Genomic DNA, 25,285 nt, shown 5'->3' with positions numbered 1-25,285 from the left:
GACAGGCTCACATTATTATAGGTGTCTGACAAAGAAATAAAACATTTTTCTTTACCTTTTGCTTGATCCAGTCTGTTTGTTACTGTGTCTAGCCATGTCTTTCTCAAGGTGAAGTATTGTTCTGAAGTCTTGTGAGAGTTGTTGCAGAAAGACACTAACAAACAGACCAGATCAAGCGAAAAAGCAAGAGGTACATTTTACTTCTCAGTAGGGTCCTTTCCATAATGTTGTCAGACACTTACAGTAACAATCCGAGCCTGCCAGTGGCAAAAACAAGCACTTTTAGTGGACATACACTGATGGTGTGTTATTGCTCTAAAGGGTTATACTGCAGCCTGTTTTGCGGCTGCTGGCTGCAGCACTCTCACTCAGTACTGGACCAATTTAAAAAACTGTTGTTACCATCAGTCACTTGGACAAAATAGAGCCCGGCTGAAAAATGCTTAAGTTTCCCTTTAAGCCACAATGAGAAAGTTCTTGAAGCGAAAATTATAAAGTTGAATATTTCTATGATAAGTGGAAAACTCTACCTGTGAATGCAGATCATGGGATATTAGTGAAAGCTCTTAGACGGCTACGGAATTAACCTTGAGGTGAGATTGTTTTCATATTCTCATATTGTACAACCCAATATAAAAATGGAACATTTTTATAGCAACAAAATCGCCTCAAAGAAAAATATTGTACGTCTTGTCCAGTATCACTGCACAGAGGGAAACATGGGCAAGAGGTTCATGCTTGTGACAGCACAAGATGTAAACATTAATGGCGTCCTCCTTGGCTGTGTCGTAATGTCTGTTCCTTCCTGGATTATCTTGAGTAACCAGGTCATGGTTTCTGGAAAGAGACTTTGCTGTTGAATTCATCATATGTATTTTTGGCATCTTGTGAGAGAAAAAATCCGAGTGCCATCTAGTTTTATTATATCTGAGAGAAGGCAGACATCTCTGCAGATGATTTCTCCAACACTCAGCATCTCACACCAAAACAATCACGATATATGATATATATAGCACTACATGTACGAGGAAAAATTTGCATTTTTGATATGGGGTGAACTGTCCCTTTAACATCTCATTAACAACAACAAAGGTAAGAGGAAAATATATAGGCCACTTTTGATTTGGGGGTTGAACTGTCCCTTTAAAATTAGGTTTTGTGGTTGTACAGTCTGTGTTTTTTGAATAAAGTTTTGTTGCAAAAATAAAAACAGGTGGGTGCACCTGTGGAGCTTGCAGGATTAAAATCAAAGCCTAAATTATGCCAGTCATTCATTACATGAATATATACAAATAATCCCATCTTTAAATGACCTGTGAAATCCGAAACAGTATCTCTCATCTCTCAGTCACCTAAGCCTGTGTTATGATATCTGAGAGCCTCTTCTTACTCTCCACCTCCCCTGCCTGGTACAGTCCAAACAAACACACTCAATAGTCGCAGCCTCTGAATAAATAAAAACAGTCTGGATAAATAATTCAAACTGCAGCCTGTTGTTCCTCAATGTGTGTCGTCATCTGGACGGTAGTTGCGGAAGTAGCCTGCACACGGTTTGCAGGGGATGAGACCTGCCTGGCGACCGCACAGGGAACAGGAGTGCCGTCTTCAGGTCTGTCATACATATACTCAGGTGGAGATGGATCAGTCTGAGACATGATCCTCTGACATAGCCTATCTTTCATTTCCAACACTTCGGCTCATCTCTAACCTATCTCCGGTCCCGGTAAGATCATCCATCCAAGAGGAATGGGTGCGCTGCAGTCCTTACCTGGTCAACAAGAATACGTTGATCTGGCGGAAAAGACCGGCTGTAAGTAGTCACCATTGGTGTTTGCGTTGGCGTTAAGCGCTTAGTTTTATTAAGACATCAGTCGGACATGTAGGATGTGTCAAAACATGAGCTCACTGCACCGGAAATGTGATTTTAATTCAGCCTAATTTTAACCTTAAAGGGGAAAGCTGACCATTTTAACCTTAGCCTATGACACATGTTATGTAAACACATGATCATTATTTGCCTTTAGTCTATAAGTACATATGTAAAGCATGAGGAGAACCAGTCTGTGTGGTGCAGCAGTGATGAATAATTCACATTGTAAGTGAATAGAAGTGTAACTTTAGTCAGTTTACAGATGGAGGTGCTGTTAATAATAGATCAGACACTGCTCTGACAGCTTTGACAGAACAATGTAAGAGCAGACATGTCTATTTTGACTGTTTGCTACATGCAACAACAGCTGCTTTGATGCACCTGTAGCCTCGTCTGAAAGAGGTGGTATAGCTGCAGGTGACAGCAGCCAAGTGTTTTACATAGCATATGAATATTCAAATCTGCTCTCCTGAAAGCCTCCAATAAAACTTGTGGGTGATTAAAGAGCTATTACCATCAGACAGTCAACAAACATACTGTCAAAATGACTCTAATAGGTGTGCTTTGTGTCTCACTGTTGTTTTCAGTCTCATTGGAACAGATCAGAATCTTACACAAAAGATTCAAGCAGCTGAGCCACGAAGAAGAAACTCTGCGGTAAGCTTGTTTTAATAATTTTTCAAGCACTGAATTGAATTTCTCAGTGTCACCTTCAGCTTTGCCTTCTGTTGTCATTGGATTTATTTCTTTAAGCAAATCATCCTGGCGTCTCATCAACTTTCCTTGGAAGTGGAAACCCGCCTAACAGGCTTTACGTCTGTACATACAGCTTGCAACTTGTAGCCATGATTATATATTAGAGTATCTGATGATAGCGTATGCCACTCCTTATTCCACCCTCAGGAGAGATCACTTCAATGGAATTCCAGATCTAGCTTGCAATCCCATCCGGGCGCAGATCGTAGAGGCCTTCTTTGACAGGAGGTACAGTGACAGATGGTTTGAAAGCTGCCTGAACTTGTAATACATATTAAGCTAATAGTCAAAAGTTTGCTTCAAGTGTATGAACTGCACGACCTGAAGGCTGATGTCTTTATTTCTTTAGAAACTTTCGGCAGAACGTCGAGGGCACGGTCGAGGAGATCGGCTTTGAGCAGTTCCTGGTGGTCATGTCCCATTTCAGGCCCCCGTCACTGCAAATGACAGAGGAACAGCGCGAGAGCATCAGGAAGGAGAAACTGAGATGTGTGTACTCAGATCACATGATCACATGCTTGACATTATCTGTGGTTGACACACAGCTGCTGAACTGATAGCTGCTTCTTTTCTCTGCAGTTTTATTCAACATGCACGACACAGACAACAATGGGACGATAACACTTGAGGAATACAGACACGTAAGCCTCCTCTCACTTCTGCTGACAAAAATACATCTGTTAATGACCTTTAGGCGGTGACGGTGACGGTTACAACAGTCTGGACTCACAGTCTGAGGAAATCATCATGAGTTCATCATGTGGGTTTTACTGTTATCTTTTTCTGCTCTTATCAGCATCGTTCGATCATCTTCAGATGAATTTTGAAGGTGATTGAAGGTGCAGATTGTCTGTGGTAGGAGGAAGATATGTAACACACATTTGGTTAGCATCGCCCCTCTAACACTTGAGAGTCAAGTGCCTTTCTGCAACACAACTGCAAACTAATGAGGCAAGAGAGGAGGCATTTCTTGTCCTCAAGCTTTATCAGATCAGGGATTTTTAGTGTTGCAGCCATTGTAGTAATATAATTTTATTGTAACTTGTTCACTTCTGTCCAGGTGGTGGAGGAGCTGTTATCTCTTAGCGAGACACTGGAGAAGGACACAGCCAAAAGCATTGCTGATGCAGCCATGTTGGAGGTGGCCAGTATTTCAATGGGTCACATGGTATGTAAGCAGCTGGAGGATAACTCAAGATAACATTACTTTTTATTCACTGTTTGTCTGTAACTTGACTTTTCCACATGCAGGAACCTGATGAATTCTATGAGGGAATCACATTTGAGCATTTCCTTAAGGTTGGTACACAGAACACACACTATTATATAAATGTCTGCTAAAACTACTTTCTTAGCTGGTTCACTCATTTTTAATGTTATCACTCTTAAATGGGTGTTAGTAGTGGTTGTCAGTGTTGTAGATGTAGGTTAGAAGGCTCCTACTACACCAACTAGTATGTTTAGAGTGCCATTATCACCCTGTTAAATGGCCACTGGCAAAACTTTATGTCTCAGCAAAGCTGTTGTTAATGTGTGGTTATGTTAAGGCACAAAAACACTTGGTTATGATTAAGAAAAGATCATGTTTTAGCATATAACGTTTGAGGGCAGAAACGCAGCTGTAAATGCAGTGATGACTTGCTATAAAAAAAAATCGCCCACCTTTAGGGGCAGAAACTGCTGGAAATGTTGCAACGGCTTACTTAAAAAAAAACGTTTGGGGCAGAAACGCAGTGATGACTTGCTAAAAAAATGCTATCCTTTGGGGATGAAACCCTGCTCAAAATGCAGCAACAATTCCTAAAAAACACCCATGTTAGGGGGCAGAAACTCCACTGGTAATACATCTACAGATCCCTGAAAAAATGCAAGTTCTGGGGGCAGAATTGTGTCTGACGCAACGATGTGTTGCTAAAAAACACCCATGTTGGGGGGCACAAATACCACTGGAAATGCAGCAATAATTTGCCTTAATAAGACCCACGTTAGGGGGCAGAAACACCACTGGTAATGCAGCGATGAGTCCCCAAAAAAACAAAAAATGTTGGGGGGTAGAAACCCTGCTGGAAAAGCAACAACAATTTACTTTAAAAAAAAAAAGACCTACACTGAAGGGCAGAAATGCCGCTGATGTCACTGCACTGGCTTGCTAAAAAAAAGACCCCCGTTTGGAGCAGAAGCACAGCTGTAAATGCAGCAATGACTTGCTAAAAATCTCCCACCTTTTGGGGCTAAAACTCCACTGGAAATGCAGCGACACGTCCCTTAAAAATCACCCACATTTTGGGGCAGAAACACCAGCGATAGGTCCCTAAAATGCATCCATGTTTGGGGGCACAAATGCCACTGGAAACGCAACAGTGTGTCGTTATAAAACGCCCACACTGAAGGCAGAAATCCTGCTGAAAAAGCAGGAACAATTTACTAATAAAAGGCCTATGTTTGGAGCAAAAACACAGCTGTAAATGCACCAACAACTTGCGAAAAAAAAAAAAAAAAAACTCCCACCTTTTGGGGCTGAAACTCCACTGAAGATGTAGTGACAAATCCCTTAAAATCACCCACATTTTGGGGCAGAAACACCACTGGTAACACAGCGATAGGTCCCTAAAATGTATCCATGTTTGGGGGCAGAAACGCCACTGAAAACACAGTGACAGGTTGTAAAAATAACCAGTTTTGGGGGCAGAAATGCTGCAGTGTGGGGCCACAAACACCTCTGAACACATCTCGATGTCTTGCTAATGAACAACCGGTGTTGCAGTTTGACAGCCATCTTGCCTGTGTCACGCCATCCATCATCCCCTCTGCCTCCTGATGTCAAAGTCAGCTCATGTACATGTTGTCACATAATGAAAGTCACAGCCATTTAATAGCTGATGACAACATTTTGAACATGCTAGTTCTTGTAGCTTGAGGCTTCTAACATATATAGTATCTGCTACACTGATAACCACTACATACTCTTATTTAATGGTTAATTACCATACTTTGAAAGTGCATGTAAATAAATAAATATTTAGTTCCAACCCTAAGTAGAATCAGTCCTAACACATTCAATGTGACATTAATAGCAAAATACATTTTAAACAACATAAAAACCTTTTGTTTTGTTTGCTTTTTGTTTTTAGTTGCTGAAAGGCTTTGAGATTGAATCAAAAATGAACATTCGCTTTTTGAATATGGACACGACAACCTTGTGCAAGTGAGGCTGGTACACTAAACTATGCAGTGACTTTTGGGAAAACTCTGAAGACGCATATATATGGCTTCACCGTCTTTTGTTTCCAGTTTGTCGCTTGCAGTGAATAATATTGCCTTACTAATGTTTGAATAACTATGCAAATACAATGGAAACATGTATGCTGCAGGTGTAGAAGTAGTTCATTAAACTATAAGCAATAATATGAGAATATCAGTCAAATAGCAATCAGCCTGTTTGTAGCTGAACTAAGCAATAATCATATCTGAAGGAACAGACAGTATGACTATGCATGCAAACACTGATGCTCAAAGAACCTTTATAAATGTCAATGCCATAAATCAATAACTCTTAATATTCAGGGATATAAAGGTTTGTCTTTAAATATATATGGGTGTGTCTAATAATAGCAATACAATCATTTGAAATGCCTTTTATTCATGTAATAAAGGTGACACTTGGTGCATGCTCAGCACACGACATTTGCACAATAAAAACCCCATGAAACAGATCTGACTTCAGTTCATTATGTAGTTCTGATAAAAAGGAAACGGGAGTGCTGTCATGCAAGATTAAATGCTTGAAGGCAGTATCTGTTTCATCCTTGTTTAAGATGCTTGATGGTAAAAGGTGTGGCCTAATTGCCCGTAAAACAGCAGACCCTCTGTAATCCAACTTATAATGCAACATGTGAGCAAAGGCTTCGGCAGCCTCATCATGTCAGAGGTTTGAATAACTTTATAGCAGAGGCTAACATAAGCTTGTTTCAGGAGCTACTATCAGCTAACTATTACTCCGAAGTTTTGGTGTGAATTTTGTGGCAAATATACAGATTTATTAGCAACATCATAAAGAACAATAATCTAATTTAAGTCCTCATTAAGGTCCAAAATCATTAACAGGCAAGTTGGGGTGAAAAAGAAAAATCAGTATGAAAGCACTTTAAGAATAAATGCAGCTGGGAGGTCTCTCTCCTCATGTTTCTTGTCCATCTCTAGTGTCACTATCAATAATAAAGCTGTCATCAGTACCTGTTTATTTTGTCCCCAGCTCTTTGCATCACTGTATGAACAGGTACTGAGTCATTGGGTTGTGTGTTGGATGTAAACTTTCACTTCATGTTTTAATATTTCCTGTAAATGCCAAATGACAGACTGTCTAGAATGTCCAAAGATACTGTACCTATCAGCACTGTGGTGTAATGTGTTCAGTCATGGGTGTATACTGCCCTCCACAGGTCAAAACATGTAAAGCATGATGAATGATAATTAACCTGCACCTGATGCATTAAAAATATTCCTATGTCATTTCTTTAGTTGGTGTTTTTAAGTTAGGAAATGAAAAATGTACGATGCAGTGCTTTTAAGCATGGCACATGTTGGGTCATTTAGTGCAGGTGCTCATAAGCTGAATTACAATTCATACATTTAAAGCTGTCATTGTATCATTTAGGCTTTTTCTTTGTAAAGCTATCCATATTTTACAATAAAATATGACATATGTAACTGTGGTTCAGGTTTTTAATTGCCTTCTTGTCTTCTTTGGTGGACATTCACATTGTAAATAGATCTGTCTTTCAGTTTGGCCATCTTTCTGTGGTTCTGTGGAGAAATATTGCCGTAAATGTGCGACAGCATCCACCTAAAACACTAGAACAGCAGGTTAATAAGTGTGGGCTGAAAGTCCCAAGGTCACAATGGAAGACACCTCCTAACGTGGTTAAGAACAACCAAGTTAAGATCCTGTGGGACTTCCAGATCCAAACTGATGAACTGCTGATAGCTAACCAACAGAACATCGTGTTGATTGACAAACAACAGAAGAAGGCAGTGGTGATAGATGTAGCAATCCTGAGCGACAGCAATATCAAGAAGAAGGAACACAAGAAGCTCAAGAAATACCAAGGGCTGAAAGAGAGGCTAGAGAGAATGTAGGGTGTAAAGGTGACAGTGGTGTCAGGAGCACTGGGGGCTGTGACCCCCAAACTGGGAGAGTGGCTCCAGCAGATTCCATGTCCAACATCTGAGGTCTTTTTCCAGAAGAGTGCAGTCCTAGGAACAGGCCTCTGGTAGAGGACCTGAGCTTGAGGAATACACACCACCGCCACCCGCCATGGGGGGTTTTATGTGATGTGATAAATCATAAGTAATGTGGATATAATGACTAAGTGGGTAGAGGGAAATAATAGAACTAGTCTGGTAAGTTCCGAAAATGACATCACTTTACTGTGATGCAGCGTTTAAAACCAGAAAAAGACAACACTTAGGATATGAAGATATCAGAAATCTAAGAGAATGTCTTGTCTTATTTCACAATATTGATATAATATTGGTATATTGCCCACCCAGGAGGAATTAGAATGTAGGAGATTCAAGTGCACAGTTTTAATGACAGATGAGATGCCAATATTTGTCTTTGGTTCAGACAGAAATATTTCAACAACTATTGGAGGGATTCCCATCAAATTTGCGATGGATAGTCAAGGTCCTCAGAGGATAAATTCTACCCACTTTCATGATTATCTGATTGTCCTCTAATGCCACAAGCAGGTCAAAGTTTCCCCTTACTCAGTGAAATATTTTCAGGTATATACCAGAGGGAGTGGCACAAAAAACAGTTAAGATTCATGGTTTCCAGATGATGCATCCTCATGATATTGGTAATCCCCTGACTTTTCTGTGGTGCCATCATGAGGTTGAAATCTTAAAATATAAGATAAACTGCCATAAAATTAGATCTAAACATTGTGTCCCCTCAGGATAAATTGCAATAACCTTGGTGATCCCCTAACATCTAGCGCCACCATCAGATCACAAGTTTAATTTGTTTCAATACTCTGGTTTATGGCCAAACACCTGTAAAACCAAAGACATTCATTTTCATTTAGTGCTAATTAGCACGTTAGCATGCAAACACATTAAACTAAGATGGTGAACATAGCATGGCTGTAGACTCATTGTCTTGTTTTTAATGTCATTGCGGGGAATACCTGATGGAAAACAATGCAAGTTAGAGTGAGTTTTTTCTTGACTTTGTTTCCAAGGTCAGGAAAAGTTTGACAAACTGTGCAGAAGTCGACACATGTTCACCGTGATGTGCTGATAACAGGTGGATCTGTGGTCCTGGGTTCAGTCTCCAGACCAGCCCACTTCTGTTGGGGTTTGCATGTTCTCCCCTGCTGGTGTTAAAACTATGCAGGTTAGCTGGAGTTTCTCCAAGTCAGGTGGATTAGAGTGTTTTACAGGGTCGTCTTGTGACAAGTCCAAGGTGTCTGCATTTTCACAAGCGCTGTATCTGCAGGGGTAAACATCACAGCTCTCTGTGGTCTTGTTAAGCACTAAGTGGGCAGTGAAAATGGATAAATAATGTAGACTGAAGAATGACTGTTGCCCTGAGGTACCCTCTGTGTTTGCGCTTTAAATAACGGCAAGTTATAACAGGGAACTTGATTCATGACCCAGAGTGAATCCCCCATCTACTTCCAGTTTCCTGCGAGCTTGTGATCTGAGGAAAGTTTAGTGAAGCATTACTTGATTACAGCCAAAATATTTGGTGTCTATGTTACATATATATATATAAATGCATATTGAGATGACAGGTTGGCGTGCAGTGTCTGTCATACATCTATTTAAAAAAAGGGATTTTCTGCAAAATGTCAACTTCTCTTCTGTTTTCCCCATCCCACCTTTCACACACTTGCATCTCCAGCTATATGAGGATGCAAGTGCACAAACAACACATACAGTTATCTGACCCACACACACCCACACCTTGTGACTGGCCAGACAGCCCGCCAGTTTCATGAAATCTTTCCTATCCGATACTGCCTTGTGTTGAACACATGCGTCATTCTGAGCTGATATCACACAGTCAGCGTCTCAGCAGCTTCCTGATTTTCTTTTAACCCCTCTTGATGGACTTATTCTTTGCAGAACAAGGCACATGATGCTTCCAGCACAAATGTGACTATTTTTGTATATATTTTTTACACGTTTTGCACGGAAAATCTTTGTTAAAAGTGTGGAAATGGGTATTTTGTTACTCCAACCGAGTCTGGCAAATAAGAAGACACATGCAGTGCTTAAAAATCTGTTGTGGAGATTGTCTTTTTTTCCAGACACTGCCATGTTGCGGACACTGTACATTATTGATGCAACCACACTAAGAAATGAAGATCATAAAGAAGTACAGCTGCAAAGTATCTTTTAATAATTCTGCATACAGCAAATAAGTTTACATTAGCAAAGTAGAACCTTACATAACATATTAGACAAATTAAATATACATAACTCGCATGGAGACACCTTCACACTCTTTCAACAGCATTCCTCTTTTCAGAAACAACAAAATAAATATTAAATACCATAAATAGGCTTTTTTACACCGATGTACCCGCCACCTTCATACTCACACATCTTGAAAAGTCTTTATCAACCCAGTGAGTACAAGTGTTGTTGAACACTAACTGTCTAAGACCAGCCTTAGGTCATCCTCAGAAGAGTGTGTTGATCTGTGTCCTCCCTTTGCTTTTCAGAGTCCTCAGTTCCCGAGAAACATTCGACACCAGCTCCTTGTAGGTCTTCAGGACCACGCAGCCGTAGACCTTCTGCTGGAAGACGTTCTGAGGTGGAGGTAGCGTCGTCGGCCGTCCAACTGGCTCTGGTAAAGGCAGGTTTGGGAAGAGGCTCTGATAGAAGCTGTTTATGAGGGCAGCCAGGTTCCTGCTGCGAGCTGTCACACGGCTAAGCTGGGTCAACAGTGGGCTGGTGGGTGACTGTAAGTCCGTCTGCTGCTCGTACACCCGTTTGAAATGCGGGAAGAAGTCTTGCAGATGTGTGTAGATGCTCACTATCCTCTCCGAGGTCTTCATGCCGGAGATGTTGGGATCAGGGACGTCGGGGACTGACACCTTGCAGAAGAGCTCTGACATTTCTCCCTGAGAGGCTTTCTGCAAAAACAGAAATCAAACACTAATTAAGCCACACATCTTAAAAAGAGGAGCATGAATAGCTGGGAAATTTTCAAAGCAGGGTGGAGTACTGAACAAGCAGATGAGGATTTAACAAAGCAAAATAAGATACAGCACTTTTATGCCTGTACTCACATATGTTTTGATTAGGTCAACGGATTCCTTCTGTATGAGTCTGGTGAGCTTCAAAGTCTGCTGCAGAGAATTCCCACCCTGCTGGCTTTTGCTCGCTGCCACAGTTCTTGTTGAATCAACAGCCATAACCAGCAGGAGAGAGAGTAATGCTGCGGAGAAAGGAACTGGTCAGTTAAGGTTAACCTACATCCCAGCGGTGAGGGGAACTTCATTGTAACAAAGCCACAAGTGGAAGGCAGGGGTGACAAAAATAGACTTCTCAAATACTCAGCAAAGTCAAAAGAGAACATCAGAAGTGTGCTTTAATATCAGCTCAGACATTATATAGAAACAATCTGTAATTATGTTTAGATGCAACAAACTTTGTCAGATTCTTTAAATACTGGCCAGATTCTCCAAACAGTTTAAAATCTAATTACTTCATGAAAATAACTAGGCTGTGCTCAGAAACTGTGAGACAGTTGAATATGAAACTTGAGTCAGTTTCACAACTGGTGCAAGGCAGTGAAAAATAACCACAAAAACATGCACATTTACAAGAAAAGATGCACCTTTATAAAAAAATATTTAATAGAAAAGTAGGTGTAAATAAACTTACTTGTTGCTGGTTCCATAAACTGTTGAAAATGCATGCTCTTTACATGACCATTCATTCTCCACTCAGTATCACAGGCAAATTGCACGGACTCGTCATAATCACACTCCTTTAAAACTTTTTTAAAAGACAGAAACCACACATTTGTCATAGGAGGAAATGACGTGCACTTTGTGAGGCAACCAAATTTCCCAGAATTTCCTCCTTTTTTTTCAGATGTGCATTTTTTTTGTCTTCTCTTTCCTCTGTATCAAAGAAGTGGGCAATGTCCCAACATGCCTGGTCGCACACCAGGCATGAAGGGACGTTGTCTAATTATTATGACTTGTGTGACCACACAGTGTAGCGTTTTTAATAGCACTTCCTTTTTTTATTTGGGCACGGAAAAATATACTAGAGACGTGATATATTTAAGTTGAGAAACGTGAATCTTAGAAAGCCATGTCAGGCATGCATGAACATAATTTAAAGGACTGAGGTCAGCACTTTGACACAGTTCCCTGTGGTGCTTTTTTACAGCCATCTAGAGAGTGTGGGTGTGAGGGTGAGAACTTTGGGCGCTGAGGGGAGCTCACTTTTACTTTTTCACACCCACTGGTTTGTACAGTTATGATGTTTCTCATGCAGTGGCTTATATTCAGGTGAAACATGTAGATGTTCTCTTAGAAAACACACTTTAACAGTCTAATATCAAAAAGAGATTGTGTGGTTCTTCCCATGTCTTCACCAACTTTAATAATGCAACAACAAAACCACACTCATGCAGTTTTTGGTGCTTAGATGCTACAAGAAGTGTGTTTTAAAGCAGAATTGGGTCTGAAACAAATGAGATGTGTCATGAAAACACTCCCTGAGAAGCAGTCTGAGATCATAATGACAGTTTTAGCTGCCTTCTCTTGATTTTTATGCAGATTTTTCTGTCATTATAACCGTTAACTGTTTCTCACACCACGTATGCCTCTATGCAGCAATATTTTCATGTGGGCATTTGTGCAGGAAGCTGGCAGTAACAGGAAATGCATTTCTCAATCAGAAACTTTTACAAGTGTGTAAAGGGGAGGGTCTGTTGAGCCAAAGTAGGCAATATGTCAGTGTCATCACACCACAAGTTCAAGCTTCTGAGTGCTCGCAGAGGATGATTTCATCGTGACATATGGTGGTGTCACATCCCCCAGTGACTCGTTTAAGCAAGTGTGTGAGGAGGGACCAGGAGGAATATGTAAACTTTGAAAATAACACAAATAGGGTTTTTCACGTGTTGTCTAATCTCATCTTCGTCACCACCACCACAAACTTCTAGAAATGAGGGTCACTTCTGCTTCGAGTCACCCTATGATGTGTTTAGCTAGCCTTCTGCAACACAGGGTTAATGAGAGGTCACACTACAAGACAGGAACACGTTGAGAGCTGACCTGATGTCTGTGTTTTTAACCATGTTTGTTTCAAGCATCCACACTAGATGCCGCATCGCTGTCAAACCACTGACTGCTCAAGAAAAGACAGGGGGAACTCGACACACCACAACACTGTCAGCACTACTTCAGGTAAAGGCTAACCACTCTGCTGCCACCCTCGGGGCTTTCCAGTTGCCCCAGGGGATAATAGAGGGGTTGTGGTGAGGCGGGCAACGGTTGCAGATGGTGCCGCAGACGTCGACAATTCAAGGAAACTTCAGTGGTATTCTTGCCAATATATACAGTGCAGGCATGCCCAGAAAAGCCCCCAATCAACACCCTAAATCAAGCCTGTTGACCCTGATATGTGAGGAAGCCTTGAAAACACTGGACGCTTTGCAGTGTAACTTCCCTCTCACCTCCCGTTATTATTTAAAGGCTCTGGTTTTCACAAGTTCTCTTTGACCTGCACGTGTGGATTTACAATAAATTACAGTAAACAGCATTTAAAATAATGTAGGTCACACATCACACTGAAAAAGAGCGAAAGTGAGAAGCCCCAGACCACATAAGTGAGCATTACAGGGAAATTCAACCACAAACAGTAAGAAATGCACTGTCATAAGATGCAGGATGTTGATTGAGACTCCCTTTTGTTTTCAACAGAATCTCTTTTATTTTGTCTTTGAACTGCACAGGAAATGGTGAATAAGGTTGTTTAGGAAAGTCCCCTTTTATTCTAACTAAATACATCTTTCTAGTAAACTTAAAATTCACACAAATTGTAAGGTTCATAACCGTTCTGAAGCTCTCAGGCAAACCTTATTCAAGCACCCCAGTAGCACTTTTATTTATGGAACCATTTGTTCGCAAGGCTTCAGTAATATGCGACCAGACAAAAAGGCCTTACTGCATATGAGAAACTTTTTTTTTTTCATCAAATTTCAGAAAGTTTGTGAAAATGTAAAAGGCTGAAAAATCTAGAGGAGCCATTCAACGTCAGAACACACTCTGGTCAAACAGAACAAATTCAGAATTTTTTAGGTTTTCTACGTGTAAAACAAGAGCATTTATATATTGCCATCAGAAATAGAATGTCATTATATTCCTCTATTTAAAATACTTTGTTAAATTCAGGGGGACGTCTTCCACCTTTCAGCCCTGTGAGGAACATGACTGAACATTAATACAAGTCGTGGCTCTCAAATGAAAAGAGGAAACAGGTGAAATAATACCTGCCGAACGTAACAGGGTTGCATTCAAGACCACCACATTAAACAATGTTTCAAAAACTGACCCGTGATAAAATAGTATTTATTTTTTTCCATACATATACTTCATTTTTAGAGGGTTTCACTGCATGGGGTACTCTAAATATGTCATGAGCGTTTGAAAAACTTAGTAGTGTTTTGACTCAGAGGGGGTTTCAAAATGCTTCACGTTTACATTTTGTAAAAATCAATCGTCTCTCCAAGACAAAAAACTACAAGGCTAAAGGTGGTATTAGAAATTAAGCACCAAACAATTACCTTTCCATTTGATATAAATGGAAACATTGTGCAACCTGTTCAATGACCATAATGAACATGGCAAAAAATATGTAAATCTGATCATTAGACACTAATTACTCAAATGCAATCTGGACCCACACGTTGTGTTTGCTTTTGTGGAGCCGTCGATCGGTAAACGATCACCGTGCTGATATTATAAGAAGTCTGTGGTTCCATCCACCAGCATTTATACAATCTGAGAGTCTAGTGATTTGACTTAGCAATATATTGAGCTATCGTATGACCATATCTCTATATTATAAAACAAAAACGAAGCAAAATCTTTATCGTTAAGCTCTGTTATCAGTAATAGACCAGTGTCTCTGCATGTTCTAGCTATATTCTCATGTACAAATATTCATATCAAAAGTTATACAGCACAATTCTCACCATTTTCCTTTACAAGAACTTTGATTAGTGAACATTAAATGATTCACAAGTTTTAGATGAAACCAAAACAAAATGGTGCCGGCCTCAGTAAATAAAATATAGAATATAACAAACACGGAACTAAAATCTGCTTCAGGCACAACTTAAATAAAGGCATTTGTGAAAATTATCATATCAAATATGGCGCCGCTTATGTCCAGTATCCATAGGCTTAAAATGAAAAAGAAAAAAAAAGAAATGCTTTTATTTACAAACAGCTAAAATCTCTGACAGATTCATGCTTCACTTCACAACCTGAATTTGTCCTTAAAGTGCATGCAATAATAAGCAGTTTTACCAAGTGGGATCTTGAGTTGTGATAAGATAAACGGATTGATCAAGCTAACGCCAAATTGATCCTACATATCAAATAAAAAAAGAAAAGGTAAGAACTGTTGCCTAGAAAAGTGAGGGACCACAGTATACTGTATGCATAAGCACAATATGGAAGTATGACCAAAAGTTTTTTTAACATTTTAAATGAATAAACTCTGACTTTATCCAGTGACCCCATACAGTAATATTCACATTCAGAGCATAAAATAAAAAAAAAGAACATAATAAAATAAAAGTAATAAAAAAAAGACAAAGCAGCTTAACACCACGGGGGAGTCCGCAGCTCACATTCCACAATGTCCCTCCATGTAACACACACATTAAGCATCATACGAACATGATGGGATTCTACTTAAACATATCAAAGTGCCAATTTTACTAAAATTTCCTGATTTATTCAATTCATACCAAAAGGAGGAAATGGCATGGAGGAAAGAGTCTGTTATTTTTAACACATAAGTTTTGAGTTACACTGACTAGGTTTTTATTGACATGTTGTTGTAGATTCTTTTGTTTTACTTTCCCCCTTCAAGTTTCACAAAAGAAGTTCTCATTGCACGTGACACCTCGATTCGAAGATGCAATATCTAAGAGAGAAGAAAAGCAATAGAGAAAGTTATCCAGCTTTGCCACCGTGGTGCGTGACAAACGGGTCAAGTGGACGCGAAAAGGGCACGGATATGTTGTCCTCTAGAGATAAATCCACTTTCATCTGTTGTCTTCTTTGGGGAAGTCCAGAGATCCCAGGCTTCCAAAGCCGAGGCTTCTACTTTCTGTGTCAAAAGCGTTAATTTCTCTGTCCTGACGTTCCAGCAAGTGCTTGATCTTTTCAGTGCGCTCCTTCTGAAGTGCGGCCAGTTCTTCTTCAATCTGTAATCGAAGGACATGCTGGGAGTTATTTTGTTACGTGAACTCTTAACTTTAAGCTTTTGTTTTACCCTGCCAGAGAGGGGGCTTTGGTGTCAGTAACTCCAATGCTTTTGCAGTAAGGTGTCACAAAAGCTCCAGATTAGTTTCCATTGGCTGTAGGTGATAGTTGTTGTTTTTTTTGTTTGTTGTTTTTTACCATTTTCAGACATTTTATAAACAATTAATCAATAAAAAATGAATTGTGAGTTGCAATCACCTCATAATGAACTTCCTTATTTAACTCAAAGCATATTCTTTGAAAGCCCAATCAGCAGATGCAATGGTATTTACTGAGCACTGTACAGTATGCCTACTGATAGTCCCGAGTGTATGAGCCCTGTCCATTTTGTACATTATAGTGGCTTTTCTCTCAGATCATTCTTGGAGTGTTGGATGATAAATATATTAAAATAAAATGAAAATGATAATAATTTATTGACTATTTTAATGTTTTAATCCTCTTACCACTGACTTTTTGTGTCAGCTCTGTCTTCTGCACCAGCTGGAATATGAGAGGTGTGTTACTAACTTCAACTGTGGAGATGTGCTGCTCAGTATTATGAGAATAAGCAAAACATATTAATTTAATAGTGTTTCCTGACCTTAATATAATATCTTCGTGTCACATGTATGAAATGTTCCAAAACAATCACCTGAAACGTGCTGCCTAACTGAATTATTATTCAAACAGCTCAAGCCACAGATCTTGTATCGGAGGGTCAGGTCAGGTTGTCGAACTAATTGGTCATATGTGCAGGTGGCAGGGCAGGTACAGTATTGCATGTCCTGATTCGGGTTTGGGAGCAGGTCTTGAAAATCAGGCCTTTAGAATACTCTTCCCTTGGACCAGAGTGTCAGCTTTGAACACAAAATATTTCTATAATAAAATTAATTTAGTGTTCACCATGTTCAACATATTACTTCAGCTTGCTAATTACTGTAAGACTTCAATTAAAAGCCTAGTTAATTTTTAAACAAGTAATATTCATACTGGCTTAAATAAACAATTTGATTGTATTTCCTGATCTTTGCTGAGCAACAGTTTTGTGTGGAAGGTATTAAGCCTGTCCCAAATATAGGCTTGTCGATTTCAGTGCTTTAAGCAAATCATAACCTGGGCTATTAATTGAAGTTGTATGGTAGCACTAAACACAAAGTGCAGCTGAGGCAAAATATTGGACATTTTGGCTTGATGGTGGCCCCCTAATCCTGAGGAAGACATGAATATATGAACCAGATTTTGGGACAATCCATCCAATAGTTGAAGATTTTTCGGTCTGGACCAAAGAAGTCGACCAAACATCCAACACCACCATCCCCTGAGCCATGCCACTAGGTCCACGTATGGCTTAAAATATTTGGGGGAAAAAAACTTTTTTCAATTATTATTTAATCTCATACACACAGCATTGGGGTCTGTGGGGCCCCTAACAATGAGGCAGTGAAGCTAATGAACAAATAAAGGCCTTTAACCCTTTAAATGACCCTGTGGCTTTTCCTCCAGCACCATTCCCATGACCAAACTTCTCAAAAAACCAAACTTCTTTGCTCTGTTTTCCTCCAGTTTGAAATGCCCCATTCATGTGCACCGCAATCCTTTAAATTCACCCTACTGTTGTAGCTGTCTACTATGAGCTTTACCAGTAGGACGAGGGTGTGACATGTCACCTCCAATGGATTCCAGAGTTCCAACCAACTATTAGGAGCCACCCACTGCTTTCTCATGCATTGCATGTCCAGAAATGCATGTCCATTTCCCAACGGAAGTGCTGCTGTTAACATATAAGGTGTCTCTCCAGACATTTATCTGTCCTGAGGTCATTCCTTTGAACAGTATGTTGTCATGCTGGATTCATTTAAAGTATTTTAGGATGGCTTTGAGCTTAAACCTACCTTCTGTTCAAGGTGCGCTCTGCGTATGGAGACCTTCTGCTCAAGTTTCTGCTGCTCTCGCTCGTGTTGGGTCTCCATCTGCGACTTGGTTTTTCTCTGGTAGGCGTCCAGGAGCTCCATCTCTTGCTTCAGCTGCTGCTTTAGAGCTTGGCACTCTGTCTCCTGCTCTGCGTCTAATCGCATCTAGAGACCCAGCAAGACAGAGGTAGTTACAAACACATTAACAACAAGCATAGGTTGGGCCTCATTTATCAAACTGCAGGCCGACAACTTTTTGCAAAAGATCTGAATTAAACAAAATTAAGTTTTCAAAAATGGATGCACATGTAGTCATGAGTGTTACCATCAGTCTGAGCTGAAGATCAAATGTGTTGTACGAATAAATACACAACAAACAAATCATGAATGAGGCCCACTTTTTGCTATTCATGACAAGATGCTTCAGGATCCTCGTACCGCTTGTGAAGCCATCATCTCGTTGATGCTCTGCTCATACTGCTCAGCCAGTATGGCCAGCTTGCGTGTCTGCTCCTCTTTTAGGCTCTTCAATATGGTCTTATGGTCACCTTTGGGAGAAACCTCCAGCTGATGGTTTCTAAGAGCTTTGTACTGCTTGTTCTGCACCTTGCAAGTATCCTGGAACTGTTTCTTGATCTGCATCTCCAGCGTCTACAGAGGGTTAACAGAGAGACAAATGTTAGCGTCCTGTTCTTTCAGCTTACACACAATCAAAAGTCATCCAGTTATAGGTACAGCATAAACCAGATTTTGTCACTAGTTCAATTTGACCTTAACATGGATGCAAAATAATTCTACTGGTTTTTTTTAAATTACAGTAAACACTTAGCTACTCTCTTGCAGTATCCCTCTTATTTGATTGACAACGAAACAATTTGTGGATTAAGTGGTAAAATGATTTATGGATTTATTCGCAATGCCCTTGAACAGTTCAGTTTGCATACCGAAAGTGAGCCTTCACTGCTCAACATTGTAGCTGAAGCAAACCAGAACCATCACCTTACAGTTGCAGTGGCGCACCATCACAACAGGCACACTGGGCAAATGTTTGGGGCCCCCAGTGTCCACTCATGTTAGCACATTTTCCAATGACAGCTATAAACCCCTTTAAACATCCCATAAAGGCACTATACTGTGGACTGTCAATGCCCCAAACCCCCCTAAATGGGGCCCCTAGAAAGAAAGAGAAAGAGAGCATGAGGCGTGCCCCTGATGTGACAATGAGGCTGCGGTGACCTGAGCTGAGGGCATGAAGTTAAACGTGACAGTGCAATGTGTGTGCAATTTAGGCTTTCTGTCAGTGAATAGATGCTACAACTCTTAAAGACCAAAGCCAAGCTCCTGTCATGCTTGTCATCTGCTGATTAAAGTGAAGAGGGTTAGCAAAGGAGGAAACCACCAGGACTAAAAAATGAAGCCAACACAGAAGTGCCAAAAACTGCAGTTCCGTATATGGCCACTTGGGGTTGAAGCCAGAAGTGAGTCAATCCCCATACACACTCATGTTAAAATGCCCCAACTTTACAGCAATAATAAAAATGTTTAAAGGCAGGTACAAAAAACGTTTTTGGTCTCTTGCTAATTCTCCTTTCATGACAACTGTACAGGGGGTGAATTTTTATATCACTTCATATAACCTTTTACATTTAAATAGCACTTAAATTTACACATAATTACGGACAGGTTGCCTTGAGTGACACACTGGCTTCGGATAGTGTCCTCAGCTTCTCAGTCAGATACTTTCCTTGCTCCTCCAGAGCACCACCCTCTCGTCCAAATATTGTCACTTCTGGCTCCAAAAGCCTAGATGGTGACAGCTGGAATGCTAAACTCAAGGCTTCAAAACAGGAGTCCATAAACAATACGTGGCATCACAGTAGCTAGTCAGCTTCATCACATGGAGCAGTGACAATCACCTGAAGCTTAATATCAGCAAAACCAGTGAGCTTGTGGTGGACTACCAGAGGAACAGGACGGAACACAAAGTTGTAGCCACGACAATGTGGATGCTTCACACACATCTTTAACCTGAAAGCACAAATGATCTACACAATCAAAACAGTTGTGAGGTGAACACCCAAGTTTGTGTCACCAATTCAAATGTCTCCTTTTCTGTTCCTGTGTTATGGCGTTGAATCATGGCCAGAATTTGAGGTTGACCTTTGACCTTTTGGATATAAAATGTCTTCACTTCATCATTTTATCCTACTATACTTATGTGTGAAATGTTGTCACAATTAGCATTTGAATTATTCAGTTATGGCCAAAAACGTGTTCTGTGAGGTCATAGTGACCTTGACCTTTGACCAACAAGATCTAATCTTAAATTCAGTTTAAAGAAATTCCCTCCAGGTGTTCCTGAAAATTTGCATTCACGAGAAAGAGACGGACAGACGGACATGGAAGGAGCAGTTGTCATGGCAACATTGTTAATGATTGTTACTACAGATTTCTGATGGGCAATTTAGAATAAGAACAGAAGATACATATTAGGCCAACCAAATGTCAGAAGTGCAGAATAGTCGAGGGGACAGCACCTGCACAGCTTTCATATCAAACCAATTATGTAATCCTCCTGTCATGAAACATGTCCCGTCCCTTTTAAAGACAAACTTGTTAACTTACTGAAATGCAGTCTTCTGGATAACAATTCACTAAATAACCACACAGTGGCAAAGAGGAAGTTCCACACACCTTGAGGTTTCTGGGCTGCTGCCGCTGCTCCAGAGTGTGTTTCCTGTGTAGTTCTCTCTGCCGCCGGCCGTTGTACTCCTCCTGGTTTTCCAGCTCTGTCTGGTGTTGCAGCCTCATGAGTTCAATTCGCAACTTCTGCAGCATCTGCAGCTGCCTGCGCTCCATGTCCTGGGTGGACTCGTCCTGCCGGATCATCAGGGCATGTTCCATCTCCTTCTGGGTCCTCTTCTTGTTCAGCTCCTGGGACGACAAGTTTGATGTAATGTCATTTTTAATGATAACAAATTCAGCCCCTAAATATTCCGATTTACTTTTGGATACTAAAAGGTACAGATGAATGACCAGAGCTGTGTATTTTAGCACCATTTACTACATTGCACATAGTTTCTTATAAAAGCTTGACTGCTTCCACTGGTTAAATTTGGTGTCCCTCTTTATTCCGTGTCAAGTCTTCTTCTTTTATGCTTGTTTTTGCTGATATATTTCAGAACTGAAGTGTCTTCTTTTATACACCTATGCAGATGACACACAACTTTAAATTGTAAATGGACGTACCTTTCTAATCGTCCGTCTATTCAAAGCACCTTAACACTACATGTCACATTCACCAATTCACACACAATTTCATACACTGGTGGTCAAGGCTGTCATACAAGTTGTTAATCAGTTAACCATTCACATGCACTCATACAACAGTTTAGGGAGTATCTTGCCTGAGGATACTTAGAGGAGGAGACGCCAGTTGTCCGATTAGTGGATAACCTGTTCTACCTCCTGAGCCACAGACCTCCACTTTCTTGTGGGAATTGTTTATGTAACCGAGGTGGTAAGTTATCCAGATTGTTACTTGTAATTAGGAAATGACGGCCGAAACAACAGGCACACTAAATATAATAATAATTTTAGCATGCAATTTTGTGCCTTTACTCTGTGTACCTGTATGTTAATGTTATAATTCACAAAAGTATATTCATTTTTTAATTGTGTTAGTGATGGTGGCCGACCTCTGCTGTGAAATACAATGTTAAAACGCAAAATTCTGCATTCTAGTTGTCATTTAATCTCACAGTTTAAAGTATTAGAAAATACAATTTCTTAAAAATAGAAAATTGAGAGTGTTTTATAGTAGGGGAATGAGCTATTTTGTTCAGCATAACAAGGGCTGTTCTGAAGGCCACCATGTGTACCACCTTGTTAAGACCCTTTTCCAATGTGGATATCTTAACTGGTTCCAGGTTCATAATGTGACGTATGTCGTTTTATTTTTTCTCTTTTATGTCATAAAAATGTAAATTGAATACCTTGAGATTTTTGTTGAAGTCAGTCAGGGTAGCAGTTTGTAGAAATCACTTATTTCTTATCAATTAAATGTCATGAAGTCACATTACCTCTCTCAGTTGCTCCTGTTCAAACTCGTGCTTCCTGACTAGACTCCGGCGTTTGAGGGCCCTGCAGCTCCGGTCGTAGACCAGCCTCTGCTGGGCCAATAGATGAGCTTCCTCCTCAGCCTGAGAGCGCTGTATTGTTTCTTTGTGCCTGGACAGACGCTCCTGCTTCTCCTCCTTGGGTGTACAAGGGTCTTCGCTCATCTCCTTTAACACAGACACAAATAAAAAACACAAAAATAACAGAACAGATTGAAAGGAGTGTGAATTATCTGAAGACACTCATAGAGAATTTGTATCATGTTGAACAAGCATATGAAGTCATCAACTTTGCAGTGTTTTTGTTGGTGATATTTACTTCTTTGATCTTGTCTTTGCAAAGCCTGTACTCCTTTTTCTGATTCTCTAAGAAAGTAGTCAGCTCTTTCTTTTGCTGAGCAACAATCTGTTGCTGGATCCTCCTCTCTTCTGCTGCAACTGCCTTCATCTGTGAGGACACATTCAGACAATCAAATCAGCACCCTTTATTGATCTCCTAACACACAGACTCAAGTTTGGCATGAAGTGAATTCAGTCACTCTGTAGTTTCCGCCTCATTCACAAACAGCACCTGCTGCTGAGGCTGTACCTCTTTGTCTGTTTGAGCAGCGTGGCGTTTGGCCAGTCTTTCCAGCTCAATGTAAGTGTTGTTCGCTTGTGTCTCTAATTCCTTCTGCAGCCGGAGCCTATGCTCATCCATCTCGGCCTTTAGCCTGTTCTCCAGGGCGATCAGCTGCTTCTGGTGCTGCCGCCGCATGCGCTTATACCCAGACATCTGCTCCCGCAGCTCAAAGTCCTGCTCATGCTCCTGGATCTACCTGATGACCTAGACGGAGGAACACAGGAAGCAGGAAGTAAAAGAGACGGAGCAGGGAGAGAGAAACAACTGCTGTGGGGGAGACGGGGCAACAAAAAGGGAAGACAGACAGATGGTAAGTCAGAGGCTAGGGCCTAAAAACAGACCACATGCAGTTGTGCAAACTGGAAAGTAATTGGTTTGCAGATTATTGCACATCCAAGAACTTGATATAGAAGTCTGACAGTCCTTCAGGGTTGACAGTGTCAGTGCCTTTCAGCATCAGTGTCACACAAAAGAGGTAAAGTTTATCAATATACAAAGGCTCTGCTGTTTTAACACTAGAAAGCAACATGAATTGATCAATCACCTTAGCACCAAACATAACATTTATGATGCCAGTATCAGGCTCAGGACCAATCTGTAAAAAGACCATTTAAGATAGACATGTCAGAAGATGTGCAAATGCACCATTTACAACCTGACAAAAAACAAAATCTCATCAGTAACAGACATGAGGCAGAGATTTATAAGGAATAGCCTACATATAAATGCAATGCACACACATAAAAGCAGAGGCAGAGAGGGAAGCTGAGGATGGAAAAAATGACATCCATTAACAGGATCTGGTTGCCATGACTACAGATGTACAGCTGAGAACACAGACACCCCGTCCCTCCCCTCCTCACCCCCCGCCGCCAGCACGCATACACGCACACATACACTGACACACGCGCGCGCGAGCACACACGCGTATTTTTTTTTTATGCAAACGGAGCGAGGGAGAGAGAGAGAGAGAGAGAGAGAGAGAGAGAGAGAGAGAGAGAGAGGGAGCTGCGTACCAAAGATGCTGATTTGATGGTGGCAATGTGTTCACAGATCTTGCAGTCGAGAGACCGGCTCTTGTGAGAAGTAGGCCGCAGCTCTGGCCTGGTGTCCCTGTGCACAGCCTCATCCCTCACGCAAGCATGGTCCTGCAGGGGGGGAGGAAAAGGAGGAGATAGTGGGGCTGGGTGCTTCCCAGGCCCTCCGCACTCGCTGCTTCTGCTAGAGCTGCTATTATTGCCGAATCTCCCTGAATGCAGCACACATCCAGCTTTAAATGCATCCTTCCCCCGCTTGTTCCCCCGCTACTGTCTGCAAGTTCTTCCTATGAGAGAAAAGGGCATTGCCAAACAATTGCAGGCACCACCGAGAAGGCAGCTACTGGATGTAGTCGTTTTTTCTGGCGTCCCCCTCTTCCCAAAGAGGAGGAACCAAATGGCTCCGGTGGATAAGGGTTGAATTATGCAATGCCTACCATTGATAATCGGAGAAAGATAGCACGGGGATGTATTTTACTGCCACTCTTCTTTTCCGTTTCAAAATGCAAGAAATGTTTGGGAGGAAAACCACTTTCCCTGTGTTCCAGTGATCGCATGTGGTGCCATATTTAAAAATGTTGGAATCAGATAAGGCACATCCAAACATGGTTTTCCCTCGAATATGTCGCTTGATGATCCTTTTGTATTCCACTCGAATTTCTGTCCTACATTTACAGCGCACTTGGTCATGGTAGGTGGTTCTGGTGCCTTCTATTCATCTCTTTCCTCGGTCCCTCTTCTACACTCCCCCTTCCTTTAAAGAGACACCACAATACTACAGGCACATCTCGACGAGCCTCAAGTTATTTCACATAAGGATCCATCACCAGATTATTCTCTTTAGAAATAAAAATTGATTCGTGACAGCAGTGTGACATGTCAATATTTTAAAAATAAAATTGCGTTGTTATCTGTATTACTGGATATTTTCACCAAATCCACTCTTTTATTTTTAAACCATTCAGCCTCATCATATTATATACGGAGCAGCTATATGATAACGTTTATACTTTTAGAAATAAACATATCTTTTTCCTAATACTTCTTTTTTTCAGAGGGAGATTGGAAAATAAGATCCATATTGATGCAAAAAAAAGATAAGAAAATGTTTTTCTCTGTGGACTGTGAACCTTATTTGTATTTTTGCAGTAATGATGAAGCAAAGAGACTTTTAATAGGCTACATTTTTGCGTCTCTAATTATTCCTGTCATTACTTCATGTGGCCACATGAGGGCGAAAGAAACAAATATTTAAATGCAGTCACTGTTAACCCTTTTCCACTAACATGGAACCGGTTCTGGTCTGGTTCCCGCACCTACTTCTGAACTGCTCAGAGCATTTCGACCAAAAATAAACTGGTTCAGAACCTGAAAAGTGAAGTCACTCTGATGTCATCAAAATCTGGTGCTTGGGCAGTGACTTGCAGCGTCAGAAACCAACAAAACGTCCGC

At 40.8% G+C, this 25,285-nt stretch overlaps 3 protein-coding genes across 3 annotated transcripts; 1 reads left to right on the top strand and 2 right to left on the bottom strand.

Moving 5' to 3' along the window:
• Nucleotides 1–1,539: 1,539 nt before the first annotated feature.
• Nucleotides 1,540–7,328, top strand: tescb (tescalcin b). The gene is made up of 8 exons (XM_050053005.1): nucleotides 1,540–1,810; nucleotides 2,458–2,527; nucleotides 2,774–2,854; nucleotides 2,976–3,115; nucleotides 3,206–3,267; nucleotides 3,687–3,794; nucleotides 3,878–3,925; nucleotides 5,758–7,328. Exons 1-8 carry the CDS (start codon nucleotides 1,747–1,749, stop codon nucleotides 5,833–5,835), a joined length of 651 nt encoding a protein of 216 aa, XP_049908962.1. The 5' UTR covers nucleotides 1,540–1,746; the 3' UTR covers nucleotides 5,836–7,328.
• Nucleotides 7,329–10,014: 2,686 nt separating this feature from the next.
• m17 (IL-6 subfamily cytokine M17) lies at nucleotides 10,015–11,640 on the bottom strand. Its single transcript, XM_050053201.1, has 3 exons — nucleotides 11,531–11,640; nucleotides 10,933–11,081; nucleotides 10,015–10,776 (listed from the first exon to the last, which is right to left on the bottom strand). Exons 1-3 carry the CDS (start codon nucleotides 11,583–11,585, stop codon nucleotides 10,321–10,323), a joined length of 660 nt encoding a protein of 219 aa, XP_049909158.1. The 5' UTR covers nucleotides 11,586–11,640; the 3' UTR covers nucleotides 10,015–10,320.
• A 1,949-nt stretch (nucleotides 11,641–13,589) lies between these two features.
• taok3b (TAO kinase 3b) lies at nucleotides 13,590–24,795 on the bottom strand. Its single transcript, XM_050053728.1, has 8 exons — nucleotides 23,813–24,795; nucleotides 22,764–23,000; nucleotides 22,494–22,622; nucleotides 22,139–22,342; nucleotides 20,751–20,990; nucleotides 18,495–18,707; nucleotides 18,039–18,221; nucleotides 13,590–16,106 (listed from the first exon to the last, which is right to left on the bottom strand). Exons 2-8 carry the CDS (start codon nucleotides 22,947–22,949, stop codon nucleotides 15,945–15,947), a joined length of 1,317 nt encoding a protein of 438 aa, XP_049909685.1. The 5' UTR covers nucleotides 22,950–23,000; nucleotides 23,813–24,795; the 3' UTR covers nucleotides 13,590–15,944.
• Between the last annotated feature and the right edge of the window lie 490 nt (nucleotides 24,796–25,285).

Source organism: Epinephelus moara, chromosome 9 (genome assembly GCF_006386435.1).
Source record: "Epinephelus moara isolate mb chromosome 9, YSFRI_EMoa_1.0, whole genome shotgun sequence".
In the NCBI taxonomy this organism is placed as follows: domain Eukaryota; kingdom Metazoa; phylum Chordata; class Actinopteri; order Perciformes; family Serranidae; genus Epinephelus; species Epinephelus moara.
Note: the sequence above shows the minus strand (reverse complement) of the source record. Positions and strands in the feature narration are given on the sequence as shown.